Source organism: Emydura macquarii, unplaced genomic scaffold, assembly GCF_026122565.2.
Source record: "Emydura macquarii macquarii isolate MOO-44397 ecotype Brisbane River unplaced genomic scaffold, CSIRO-AGI_Emac_v2 contig_1551, whole genome shotgun sequence".
Classification (NCBI taxonomy): domain Eukaryota; kingdom Metazoa; phylum Chordata; order Testudines; family Chelidae; genus Emydura; species Emydura macquarii.
In genome coordinates this window covers 7961282-7975689 of record NW_027131688.1, presented here as the reverse complement: position 1 = coordinate 7975689, position 14408 = coordinate 7961282, and the positions used below count along the sequence as shown (strand labels likewise).

The following is a 14408-nucleotide window of genomic DNA, read 5'->3' as shown; positions in this document are numbered from 1 at the left end:
CAACAACTCTGTAACAGCCAGCCTCCTAGAAATTCTCTATTCTGCAAAAGATTTCCCCATGAGATTTAAGACTTCCTGTCCGTCATTCACGCAGCTTTACCTAGGATGAGAGGTGATTATTACCTAACTGTCTTGCATGGTATTTCTTCCCCATCCTTACAGGGAAAATGCCTGTTTAGTGAAGTCTTGTAGCACAAGGGGCTATATCAGGCTGGTGCTGTGCTTGCGTGGGAAGAGGCACTGAAATACAAAGATATTGGGTGCTCTAGAAATCCCCTAGCGAGAAGGCATGGGACGCCTCCTTCCTTCTGCATCAGCAACCATCTCTCTCTCCAGTGCTGGGAGGCCCCTGTCCCAGCAGGTGCACGGGTTGCATGCTTCGAAGCACGTTCCGCTCCTTCTCCTAGCAGCACAAACAGGCGGGCGATGGGCATCTGCAGTAGGATGGAAGTCAGGAGGGGCAGCCTAAACCAAAGCTCCTTGATCCAAGAGGTTGTTGGGGCGGTGTGTGTGAATGCTCCAACACGGGGGGGGCTCAGTTGACATTTGCCCACTATTAAGCATGACCCTACCCCTGGAAACCTGCTCTTAAAAAAAACCCCGGGACTCTGGAGCAGAGAGATGTAACCCTGTTTCTGCACCTCCTAACAGTTTTGGCCCCGAGAGAGGAACCCGGCTGACTTTTGTGCCCCTAGGTGTAGGGCACCTGGAAAACAGAGCGACAAGAAGTGGAACTAGGTTCGGCCTTCTTTCCCCCCCCCCCAACCCACCATGGCAAGACTGTAGTGATATGAAGACCCTTGGCAACCCAGATCTGAGACAGAAATACACAGGGCTTCTAAAAACTTCAGTTTCAGTGGTCCGAGTAAATGGCTAGCTACGCTACCATGAAGCTAATAAGGACTCGGTGTATTTGGCAACAAAGCAACAAGCCGAAGTTATATTATTGATCCTTATGTCTCCCCACCGAACCGTATCACTAGGCATAGTGTTAGAGAAAACATGGGCCATTTGTCGCCTGGCCTTCGAGTAAATAGCCACTAGCTTTTTAGAGTTTCAAACGCACTAGAGCGCGGCACATGGCCTTAGTTCACCATGAAAAGTTCCCAACTAGTGGCAACGGAAATCCAGTTATTGATTAGCCCCTTGGACGCTGTCCCATAAATAGAAAATACTCACTTTACATGGACTGCCCTAACGCTTTCTAATAAAGCCTGCAGTGCGTTGTCAAGCAGACTGCAGCTCAAAAAGTATGTGTTTATTCATCTAAAAGCACAGCTTCCCATCGGGTTTATACTGCTCCATTTGGTCATTGCCCTGGGAAGCCGTTGCAGCATGATCTTCCAGATGTCTTCGCTGACGGCTGTTGGGGCTACTGCCCGCAAAGGTCAATCTGTTTGTCGGATTTTGACTTTGCAGGAGCAGGAGTCTGTATGTTGTCTTGGGTCTTTAGGGACATCTGACAGCACAATACAGAACGGATCACCCTCAGAACTGGAGGTCTAAGGATCACAAAGATCCAAGGGTCAATAATTGGATTAATGGATAAGAACCTCAGAGCTAGAAGGTCCATGTAGCCCTTGGAGTTGTCATTATGCCCAAATTTGTTCATATAGGCATGGATCTGCAAAACATAAAGAGAAAATAAAATGCTACATTGATCAGAGGAGTATTTTGAAGGACAAGTGTAAAACGTCACCCTTCGTGATAAACTTGTTAGGGTTTTTAAGCGATGTTCAAAGGAACTTCTATATTCACAACAGATGTTTTGCTTTCACTGTTTTAAGTGAATTTCATTCTAGTGAGATGCCAAGCTGATGGACCCAAAGATTAGAGCCGGGTGGGAGACTGTTGTGTCCCGTGAATATTTTCAAGAGTTCAGAATGTTTTTTCCCTGTCTCGATTTGGGATGAAAAGTCAAAATCTTGAAAATATTCATGAACTGAGAAACCAATTCTTTACTTTCATTTCAAGTCAATCAAAAAGTTGATTTAAAAAATTGGCTATTTGTCTTTTTATTTTTAAAATCCTTTCTTCAGTCTAATTAGTTAAAGTTTCAAAAGGAAGTCATTTTGAACTAGAAAACTAGAATTTTTTTTCAGAAAATGTAAAACAGACAATTTAAACTTTTTTCTTCTCCTGACTTGAAAAAAACATTGAGATCTGCCAAACTCGACCCTGTTTCATGAACAGTTTAGGTTTCAAATCAATGTCTTTCATTTAAAAAGCAAAACAAAACAAATTCCTGACTAGCTCTAATAAAGATTGAAATTCTCTTTTTATCCACAGGCATAGTATGAGCAGGCTGAGGCAACGCAATTGTCTCTCCACATTGCCTAACTAATATATAGAGCTCCTCAAGAATTTTATGACGGGGTGTTTTCCCATTGCAAAATGCAGATTCATTAAAAGTGAAACATTTCACAGAAACACCTCTATTTAATGGGGGGGGGGGGGGAAGCTTTTTGATGGTGATGAAGATTTCTGTTTTTCAACGTTTTCAGACCAGAAAATTTCGGTTTTGTTCTGATTTTGACATTTAAAAAAATAAATAAAAGGTTTTGATCAGAAAGAATTTTTTTCAAAATTTCAATTTTGTGGGAAATTTTTAACTTTTTTCTTTTGGTTTTGTTCTGGAATGGGGGGAACCCCCAAAGAATTTCCTGGGAAATGGAAAATTCTATTCCTGGCCAGCTCTACCGATATGCCTGTTCTACGTGATCCATCAGATTTAGGGCATTTTAATAGTCCTACAGAATTTTCTATGCCCTAGGCAGTGAGAAAAGGAGAGAATAGAATTGAAGGACTGGAAGGGACCTCAAGAGGTCTTCTAGTCCAGTCCCCTGCACTCAAGGCAGGACTAAGGCCAGGTCTACACTCACCTGGAAATTCAGCGGCAGTCGACCTGGAGTTACGCAAGCTACACAGAGTAGCATGCGTAACTCCCGTTGACTTCGTAACCCCTCTTCTACACAGCATCTTCCCTGCGCCACTTGAGGGGGTGGTTTTATTGCGTCGACTTCTGGATCGATTGAGCGGGTCTTCACTGACCGCTCAATCGATCCGGATAGATCGATCTGAATGTGGCACATTTGCCGCCCTCAGTGAAGACACACCCTAAGTATTATCTAGACCATCTCTGACAGGTGTTTGTCTAACCTGCTCTTAAAAACCTCCAGTGACAGAGATTCCACAACCGTCCTAAGCAGTTTAGTCCAGTGCTTAACCACCCTGAAAGGAAGTTTTTCCTAATGTCCACCCTAAACCTCCCTTGCTGTAATTTAAGCCCATTGCTTCTTGTCCTGTCCTCAGAGGATAACGAGAACCATTTTTCTCCCTGCTCCATGTAACAAACTTTTGTGTACTTGAAAGCTGTTATCATGTCCCCTTCAGTCTTCTCTTCTCCAGGCTAAACAAACCCCATTTTTTCAATCTTCCCTCGTAGCTCATGTTTTCTAGACCTTGAATCATTTTTGTTGCTCTTCTCTGGACTTTCTCCAATTTGTCCACATCTTTCCTGAAATGTGGCTCTCAGAACTGGACACAATACTCCAGTTGAGGCCTGATCAGTGCAGAGTAGGGCAGAAGAATTGCTACTGGTGTCTTGCTTACAACACTCCTGTAATACATCCCAGAATCATGTTTGGGGTTGGTTTTTTTTGTTTGTTTTTTTTTTTTTTGTTTTTTTTTGCAACAGAGTTACACTGTTGACGCATATTTAGTTTGCGATCCACTATGACCCCCAGATCCCTTTCTGCAGCACTCCTTCCTAGGCAGTCATTGCCCATTTTGTATGTGTGCAACTGATCGTTCCTTCCTAAGTGGAGCACTTTGCGTTTGTCCTAATTGAATTTCATCCTATTAGTATCAGACCATTTCTCCAGTTTGGCCAGATCGTTCTGAATTTTTATTCTCTCCTCCAAAGCACTTGCAACCCCTCCCAGCTTGGTATCATCCACAAGCTCTATACGTACACTCTTTATGCCATTATCTACATCATTGATGAAGATATTCAACAGAACCGGACCGGATCCCAAGCCTTTATTTATAAAATGCTTGTTGAAACCATGTCCTGACCACTGGTAGCACACAGACGCCCTGCATGTGTGTGGTGGCTGCAGTGATCCAAATGGCAGGGTGTCCCGATCAGCTGCTACAGCCTGTTCAATCACACTACTTCCATATGGAAAGAAGAGTCTAAAGAGAGGCCTGTTTCTATGTATTTACATTGAAAGAACTCACACGCACTTCAACGAATCCCTCTTCAGACGAACTCCCCCAGACAGGAAATTAAATAAAAAGGGAATAAACACCCGGCCCTGCTTTTAGATAGCATTAACATTGCATGGGGCACATTCAGAGGCCCTTCTGCAGAAAAGTCTGCGTTTTAGTAATGATACTTTCACCCCAAAATTTCAAAGCGTTTTAAAAAGCTAGGTAGCTGTTATCCTGAGTGTACAGAGGGCGAACCAAGGTGCAGAGAAATGATAAAATTTGTTCCAGGTCCCAGAGTGACTCGGTACCACAGCTTGCAACAAAATCCTAGCTGTCTTGACTCACAGGCCTATATTCTAAAGCCTGCAGCTTCTTCTTCTGTAGATCTGGTACATAGGGCATAAAAAGGTTGTTTAAGGACAGCACTTCAGTCCTTCATCTTTGCGCATCTCCATTTTGATGGGCTTACTGTCTTGTGGCTTTATATCCATTCACAGGAGATTTCAGCTCTGGTAAAGGGGAGTTCTAGCAGTTTAGTCATGTTTCAATTTAGGTTTTTAACTGCATATTTCTTAGGTTACCAGTCAAGCAAGGTGCCGTGTTACAAATGACAAAATACACAGCGTGATGCTAAACATAGTATTTTATGCTCTAGGAAATGCCAGCAGTCTGTTTCCCTACAGCCAGGTCTAATTCCTTGCAGCGGTTCTGAAATTGCCAGCGGGCTGAATGACTTTATCATGACAATCTATTAGCGAGGTTTTATGCCAAAACAGGACATTCCCCGCATTTCACTCCCCCCAAAATGTAAAGTCTCTAAAAGAAAAAGAAAAAGAAAATGCCAAAGTAAAAACCGAGAAAGAGGCCCAGCTTGCCTTCAAAGTCCCAAAAGACTTTTCAATACCAGGTTTAGACAACTGCAATTTAAGAATCCCCAGGGAGCCTATTTTCCTCCACACAGACTACAAGAACCAAACAGCTGTCTTCAGCATCTCAGGAAGCTACGACAAATATGACTAGTCACATCGAAAACATCCGTCCCACCCCTGTTTGATGTGGTGCAGGTGAAACTGCAAAAACCAACCCCTGTCTCAGTTTCGTCGCTAGGCCAGAACTGAGTGTATAAAGAGACTTCATTTATCCAGAATGCAATTAAGTTAATAGATGCTTAAGGAATCATTTAAATACATATCCAGTCTATTGGCAGGTTGTCTATAGTGCCCTTCACTAGCATGCACAGGGGCAATAAGTGAGCATGGAAGAAAAACAGCTCTCGCCATGTTTCTGACCTATTGTATGAATTTATGTCTGACAACCAAAATAAATTACTTCCTTAAATATGCTTCCTTAAATATGCGTGGAAGAATTGACCATCCCTCCTGGGAAAATGATGCAGCAAATTTTACTCAAGTGACCCTACTTGCTCTGTCTCAGGTCCTGGTCCCTAGGAACCCACAGCTGTTTAGCAATAACGGATATATCCCATTCTAAAGCTGTGTATTAAAAAAGGAGACTGTCACACTGGGTTGGAAAAAAACTAAGCAACTCTGTAAGTTGCATGGCCCAAATCTGACCTTTAGAGACATATTGTAGGAAAATACAAGGTAGTGAGGGTCATTCCTTACCAGAAGACTAGAGCTTTGATATGCAAGTGTATGTTAGTAGTTATTTGGTGATGTTTACATATATCTTGCTAGAGGTTAACAATGTAGATAAACTGCTTTCCTGTCTATTACTGTTGTTCTATTGACGAAGAGGTCAAAAGGGATTATTAACATCTGGATGGACCTTTGGTGTAATAAGCCTATATTACTCTTTGAGGTTTAAGTAAACTGTTTGTTAACTCTGCTTATGCAGCAAATTACCGGTGTGCGCCTAGGAGATGAAGGTTTTACTTCAAAGGACAATATACATTACTATTCTCCACTCCATGAAATATCGGTGGACTGTCTTGATAGTTTAAATGGCTAGTGCTGACTGTATTTCTGAGGAAGGACCCACTGAGTTAAAGATCAAACAGTCAGCTAGCTTTCATCAAAGCTTATCTGACCTTCAAGCACCCACCTTGCTTCAACTCTAGGAAGCTTCAGGCCTGATCCTTTTTATCTCAAATCTGTCCAAGATTGACAGGGAAAGTTTGGATCGCAAGATTGGGATCCCAGCACCAGCCTGGAATCGCCCTGCTAATTCTCATGGGAGAATTTGAATGAACTCTGCACATGGACTATTTAGTCTTCATTTCTCTGGGCTGGATTTCTAACAAAAAAACTCTGAATAAAGGGAACTGATGACCCCTAAGCTGTTTGAGTAAGTTCAGAAACTTTACAGTTTAAGAACTTTGCAGCTCAGTTATCATCTCTACTTTGAAACTGACATAACATTATTGTCCTCTGTGTATGTATACTGAACTTTTCACCATTACTCTTTCCTTTTTTTAATAAATGTCAGTTTAGTTAATAAGAATTGGCTTTAAGCGTGTATTTGGGTAAGATCTGAACTGTTCATTGACTTGTTTGGTAACGTGTCCAATCCTTTGGGATTGGTAGAACTTTTTTACATATGCTGGATAAAGATTTTCAGTAATCCCCATCATATTTGACTTGGTGGTCCGGGTGCTAGCCAAAGGGCTGGATAGTTTTAAGGCAGGGGTGGGGAACCTTTTTGTTGCCAAGGGCCTGATGGTGGCCCTGGCGGCGTGCGGGGATTCGGCGGCAGGAGGGGGATTCGGCGGCGGCACAGTTCCGTGTGGGGCGGTGCCCGCCACCGAAATGCCGCCGCCGTTTCCGCCTTTTCGGCGGCGCACTTTTACAGTGGCCGCGGGGTTCTGTGGGGCAGTAACTGCCTCCAGACTCCCCCTGCCGCCGAAAATGGGCAGACGGCAGCAGGGTTTCGGCGGCGCGCACTTCCCGCCCACACGGAACGCCGCCGCCAATGCCAGAGCGAATGTTTTCGCGGGCCGGATCAAATTCTTTCGCGGGCCGGATCCGGCCCAGAGGCCGGAGGTTCCCCACCCCTGTTTTAAGGGAACGGTGTTTTTGTCTACTGAATGACCAGTGAGGTCATCAGAAGCTGTTTGTTGCTGGCTTGGTAGAATTTATGGAAGAAAAAACACCAGTACTTAGGATTTTGCCTGCCTTGCTCTTTGCAATTTGCCCCATTTAAGGTATCTCAGCATGGCTCCCCTGGAAGCCAAGTCACAGAGATGATGATGAGTCTGTGAAAGAAAATTCATGCCTTAGCCATTCATTTCTAGTGACCTGGGTTCAGGTATGTGCTGCAGCTGAAAGTGAGTTTAGTCATCTCATATTAGTCACCAAAAGCACCAGATGTTCTGACAACTCTTGTGGGGAAAAAAAGGCTATTTCATGACTCAGGACTTAATTGGCCTTTGGGAAAGTTTGTCCTACAACTGCTTATGCAGGGTGGGCATTATAGTTGGTGGTCTTAGTATCTCACCTTCATGGGCATTACATTCAAACATCACACGTGTGTATAAGTGGAAAAAAAAGATGAGGCATGGCAAGGAATATGAGTAGTGTCTACAATTATGTTACCTGGATAAATTTACCACTTTCCATTCTCATGCTTCAAGGCAGAAAGTGGTAGGGTCAGGAAGAAATCCCCATGTGGTATGGTATTGTACAACTGGGTGCATTTATAAGGGTCTATATGCTTTTCTCTGAAGGATTCACCATTGGCCACTGACCTGTTCTACTAACCTGTGACTACAGCTAGTCGGTCTGTTCTATGGCTATTTCTATGTTCTTCTATGGAAAATGTAGACCAGAAAGAGACTCCCCTATAGCTAAAGGAGGGTAACTGATTGTGAGTCAGTTCTCAAAGCAGTAGGAACTAGGCACTTACACTTGGACACAGTGTCCTACAGTGAAAGTTTCAGTGTCCTCTTTCTCCATGCTCATGATACTTGTTCACCTGATAATATCAAATGTTTTAATTTCTCCTTTGCGGCACGCAGTGGGATTTCTAGATATCCAATTGAATGAAATGATCCTACCTGCTAATGCTTGACTGCCAAAATACGTGTCTACGATCAAAGACTTTTAACTAACTGATCACTTTATGCTGCTCCCCAGACAGCAAAAACCTTCCTCTCCAAAACACTCATTGCTAATGTATACTTCCAATAATTCCGGTCATGAGCACACCAGCAGGCATCTCATGTCTGCACATGACTCAACCAGATGGGGAAAAGTGCATTTAGGAGCGGAGCTAATGACCCTTAAACAAATTTAAGACCCATCAATTGGTGGTGGAGCAGCTCTGATGAATACAAGTTCAAGACCACAGGATGCACACGAGACTGTTAGAAGTTATTACATTTCCTTTTTTACTCTCTTGCAATCCAAACGTAATGGTGAAGCATGTCTAATGGTTAATTTGTCCCTCGGGACTTTCAGCTCTCTAAGTGCTAATGAAAGATAATGTCAATCTAACTCTGGGAATATAAAATTAGCTTTGGCTGTATTCCCAACCTTGGCTGGTTTTTCTTTTTACAGGAAAAAAACCCTGAAAAGCAGAACAAAAAATCCCCTAAACCCTCTGTTCCCTAAAAAGTAGTTTGATTCTTCCTATCTGAATGTTGTAAACAGGTAAACTGGGTTGAATAATGTGGGAGCTCCAATGGGGTCCTATTTAATTTGAACGACAAAAGAAAGGTAAACTGAGTTAGTGTTCTTTATGTGTGTCACATGGGTTATATTTATGAGGGGCAGCATTCTAGGAGTTAGAACACAGGAGTCAGAAGACTTGGCTTATATTTGCAAACCTGCTACTGATTCACTAATGTTGTCCAAAACACTTAATCTCAGTGTGCCTCAGTTTTCTCCCTCGCCAATAGGGAAAATATACACCTTTATCGAACGTTTTCATGTCCTCACTTCAAAAGTATTGTATATTTTCAAAGTTATTACGAATTGTTGGCATAGTCTCTCGTTTTGAAACATATCTTTGTTTACAAGTCAGGGGCCCAGTCTTCAGCACCAGGCCCAGGGACACTCATGGCTGAACATACAAGCTCACACTGTCACATAGCTATTATCATTTGTGTACAAGGGGGAGGTGGTGTGCACATTGGCAGTTGGAAGTCTGCATTGGCTCCGTGGGCAAAACTGCATCCTCCTTTACACTGGTACACGTGCATGGGTGCATGTGTGCACTCACTGATACCACAGTAACCTCTCTCCATCCGCCCCCAATGATTTTGTGCAGCCATCTAACCGCATTTATCTACCCAACTTCAGTTCCATGGTGGCAATGTAACTGCCCCGTGTTACAGCGCGGGAGCCCTACTCCTTTATGTGCCCCCACGATGACACACGCAAATCAACTGATCTATGTCGCCTCATCTCCTTCCCTGCAATGACACCTTCCACCTTGCTGCCATCCTTAGTCACAGCCATCTAATCTCAGCCTACTCTTGATCCATGCCACCTCCATTAAGCACCTGCAACCCTGGTGACCTGTGGAAACCACCTGGATCCCTGTGAAGTATCTCAGCTCCCAAAGCCAGGATTTATCCTCACCAGTCCCCTGAGCGCTCGGAAAGTGTTCTCCTCCTTTAACAGAGGAGGAAACAGAAGCCCAGAGACATTCAGGCTACTTCTACACTGCCATAAGAAGCCCAGGGCTCTGAGGCTCAGAGCCGGGGTCAGCTGCCCCCTCTGAGGCACGGGTGGGGTTGCAGAGTGTGCGGAATGTCTACACGCTGGGATAGTCCCGCAGCCTGAGTCAGCTGGCCCAGGCCAACCCTGGGTCTTTTATACAGTGTGTGTTTCAGTCTCTGCTAGTGACTTCCCCCAGAACTCAGTGGGGCTGCCTGGGGCACTCAGCTGCAGGGATCTCTCTCGCTCGCTCTGTCTGTCTCTCTTTGAAATTTGGACACTAACAACAAGGTTGTTGGAGAGTCAGCATTTAAACCCACAAAGGAACCGCCACCCCCTCTCTCTCCCCCCCCCCCCCCCCCCCCATTTAGTCCGCCCTCCTGTGTCCCACCGACCCCTTGGCACCCGCACACCGAACCCGGCCCCCCCCCCCAAATCAGCCCAAAGTAGCCCAGCCCCCGGGGGGGGGGACTGGGCTATTCTGTGCCCCAGGCAGAGAACCGGAGGGGCAGGTGCATGCGCCCCCAGAGGGGGGCCGCGCCCGAGGGGCTCACCGTGAAGGGCAGGAAGCAGACCATGAAGGTGATGGTCATGACGGAGAGGAGGATGAGGTAGTCCATCTCCTCCGACAGGGAGAGCCGGCGGCGCCCGGCGGCGGCGGTCCCGGGCTGCTGCTGCTGCACCAGCGAGGAGGCCAGGCGGCGGGAGGTCTGGGCGCGGCGGTGCATGGCCAGCAGGCTGCCGATGACGCTCAGGTTGCAGAGCAGCACGGCCAGGACCAGCAGCAGCAGGAGCGAGGCGTAGAGCAGCGAGTAGGTGGCGTCCCCGTCCCCGTCCCCGTCTCCAGCCGCCGTGCGCCCTAGGCGCATCTGGATGAAGCACCAGGTGCCCGGGCAGTACTGCGCGTAGCGGCCGAAGCCCAGCAGCGGCAGGGCGCAGAAGGCGGCGGCGAAGGCGTAGAGGGCGGCCAGCGCCAGCAGCGCCGAGCGCCGGCGGACCAGGCGCTCGTAGAGGTAGGGGCGGGCCAGGGCCAGGCAGCGCTCCAGCGCCATGGCGAAGAGCACCAGCAGCGTGGCCAGGCCGAAGAAGCTCATGGCGAAGGCGAAGTAGAGGCAGAGGCGGCGGCCCTCGGCCAGCGCCACCAGCGTGCGGCGGCGCCCGTAGGCGGCCAGCACCACCGGGCTGACCAGGCAGGTGCCCAGCAGGTCGGTGAGCACCAGGGCGGTGACCAGCAGGTAGAAGAGGGAGAGCGGCCGCCCGCCCCGCCGCCGCCGCCGCCGCCGGGCCAGGAGCAGCGCCAGCGCCGTCAGGTTGCCCAGCAGGCCGGCCGAGAACATGACGGCGCTGATGGCCGGGTTCTCCGCCGGCTCCAGCTCCAGCTGCACCTCGCAGCCCTCGCCGCCGGCCCGGCTCATGCTGGCGGGATGTGGCGGGGCCAGGCGCGGCGGCGGCGGCAGGGAGCGCAGGGACCCGCCCGGCGCGCTCAGCCCCGCCTCGGTCTCCACGCACCCGGGGCAGCCAGCTCGGGTCCCGCCCGGCGCAGGGGGAGGCTCGCTCCGCCCTCCCCGGCAGCCGCAGCGCCGGGTCCCAGCCGGGGAGTCTCGGCGCTGCACCCCGGCTGGGGCTCTGCTGCGCGCCGGGCTCCGTTCTCCAGCCCCAGGGGACGCCCCCGACGCCGCTAAGCCGGCCCCGCTCGGGACCGGACAGGCAGCCGCCCCCCCATCCCGTCCCATCCCCTCCCCTCCGCTGGTTGTCACCGTCGGGCCCGAGCCCTGGAGAAAGGGCAGAGAGAGAAATGGAGAGTGGGAGCAAACACCCCCCCCCCCGCGCCCCAATACACCCCCCCCCCCAAGGCAACACAGACAGACAGAAGCACGGACACACAAAGACACGTGGAGGGGCGCACAGCAGAGCACACAGCAGCCTGACAAGAGGACTGGCTCGTTCCGGGGCTCCTAGCCGGGGACCAGCCTGTCTTTGGAAGATCCCCTTCATTATCCTCCCGTCTACACCAGCACGTGAACCGTTTTCAATACGGTTCTCCCGCTTTGCTGAGCACCAGCAGCTGATTGGCTGCCCAGGGAGTGCCGGCCTACAGAGAGCGCCCTCATCCCCGGCATCTTACAGCCTGAACACCCTGCAAGTGCTACCCCAGTGTGTGGGTGAGGCTGGCCAGACCTGAGGGGGCCTCTGGATCTGCACAGATGTGGATCCACAGCCCCGCCCCTAGACCACATCTGGCCCATCCCAAAATGACCTTCTGCACCTGCCCCGTGTCCTCTTCATCAGTAACCAAACTGTGGGCAAGACACAAGGGCTAGAGAAGGTATTTAGTGGGTTCAAAAAGCAATTCAAATGTAGTCAGATGCTGATCTTTTCCCATTGTGAGTTCATACTCAAAGGGAAGCAGATCAACATTCTCACAGGAAACAGATCAACTGTCTTAATTTACTGTGGAAGTACAAAGACACTAAACAGGCAGAATGGATTCTTAGCAATAATCATCTATAAAAAAACAACAACCCCGTTCTATTCCCTAGGAAGAAAACAAGAAGTAAAAGAACTACTGCCAGTGCATCTGTCAGACATAGGGCCTGGGTCTGCTCTCATATGGGAGTAGGTCAGGAGCTCATTGAGATCAGTGGCATTACACCAGTATAAGTAATATCAGAATTGGACCCCGGGGTTTTTATTGGTGACCCACACTTTCATCTATCTGTATAATTGGTATTTCACACCGTTAAGCCTCTGTGTAGCCTGATTCTGATCCCCCCCCTCCCCCCCCAACTCATTCCTTTGACTTCCCTTGGCGTGGTTTCTGAATTACAGTGGAAGACATGATCAGTGGCTCAGGTCCTGTGACTGTGACAATAGTCATGTTGTTGCCTTCCTGGGGGGGAAAAAGTAGGATCCGGCACGGCTGTGTTTTGCAGCCTAAATTCTGGAATGCTAAAGAAAGGATGGCATCCACTGCATTTCAAGACACCCCCCCCCCACCCCCCACGGGCTAAAGTTTTTGGTAAAGTGGCTGTTTGGTACGTAGAGGTCACTGACACCACTTTCCGCCAGCAGCAGGAAGCATGTCTACTTGATCACTTAAAACACTGCTAACTCATAGCAATTCCACCGGGCCTTTCTTTAAAAAAAAACTGACCCCCCCTCCCGACTCACTGGGAACTCTTCCGTTCACAGAGTGATGTTTGTTTGAAATGCCCCCAAAGATTCACTTAGCTGAGCTCCACATATAAACTGTTATCAGGCTATTTACATTCCCAAGTCCGAATTTTGACTCTCTTCCACACGGGCTCTCAAGAGACAAAAACGTATGTTATGTGGTTCCTGCTTTGGGCTGATGGTGCTTCAAAAAACAGTCCACAAACAGCATATAAAAAGTGCCAAGAGCGCGTCTCCACGTCAAACCCTGCAGCTGTAGCGCTCCAGTGAAGATGCTACCTCTGCCGTCGGGGAGGGGTTCTCCTGTTGGCATAGGTTATCCACTTTCCCGAGAGGCGGTATAGGTTGACAGAAGAATTCTTAGCATTGTTTAAACTGGGGATTAGGTTGGTTTAACTGTGTCACTCAGGCGTGTGGATTTTTCACACCCCTGAGGAACTAAACCCACCTAATTTCCTAGTGTAGACTAGATCTGGGTGCTTCTATTGCTTGGCACAGCGTATCAATGGGACGTTCAAAGGGAGAGAGAGCTTGATTCTGATCTCATTTTACACTGGTGTAAATCAAGAATAACTCAGGTGAAGAGAGGGATACACTGTGCAAGGGCTGGTCGAGGCTAGGAATTTACATGGACATGGCTATGTCTGACAGGGCAGTGAAAAACCCACAACCATGAGAGATGTAACTCTACCAACCCCCCAGTGTAGACAGTGCTAGTTCAATTGAAAAATTCTTCTGTTGAGTTTGCTATCACCTCTTAGAGCAAAAAGGTGTAAACCCTTATGTCCGGGGGATCTCCCCAAATCATACACTTCTGGTCCTCCTCACTTGAACAGAACTCCTACTTCTGGGCACCTCCACAGGTGATGCTTCCCACAGGTCAGAGAGAGCCACGGGCACCCAAGCAGCGGTGGGGGCAGAGCATGGACGTGCCCAAAACTTAGCAGTGGTGGCTGGGTCTGAGGTTGGGCACGGGAGGCGGTTATGCATTGGCTATCTGGGAGGTAGGCCGGGAGTGTCTAAGAGCTGGAGGCTGGGTAGGAGGTAGATTGACACCAGTAGTGTAGTCACGGATAAACACGGGTAAACCGAGATTACCCACTTCTCATGCAGGGAATATGGAGCTTCGTTTCGGTTAGTTTACACTGTTCTTTTTTTTAGCACTACCCCATGGATTGAGGCCACTATGGTTGCCCCACTCCCTGGCCTGGCTGATGGCTGCTGTCTTCTGCTCCCAGATGTTCCTTCCCCAGCTTGGTTCCAGCGGTGGGAGCAGTGAGAGGAGAAGCAGAGAGACTTGTGTGCAGAGCAGGTGCCACTGGCTCCTGATGGACAGGAGGAGCAATTGCAAGCCCTTTCTGTAGCGCAGGCTAGCGGGCGAGGATCCCCCCAGGGGCT

The 14408-nt window shown here is 48.4% G+C and overlaps 1 protein-coding gene across 1 annotated transcript; it reads right to left on the bottom strand.

The window, feature by feature from the left end:
* Window positions 1-813: 813 nt before the first annotated feature.
* Window positions 814-11251, bottom strand: PTGER2 (prostaglandin E receptor 2). The gene is made up of 2 exons (XM_067555129.1): window positions 10391-11251; window positions 814-1624 (listed from the first exon to the last, which is right to left on the bottom strand). Exons 1-2 carry the CDS (start codon window positions 11249-11251, stop codon window positions 1373-1375), a joined length of 1113 nt encoding a protein of 370 aa, XP_067411230.1. The 3' UTR covers window positions 814-1372.
* Window positions 11252-14408: the final 3157 nt, after the last annotated feature.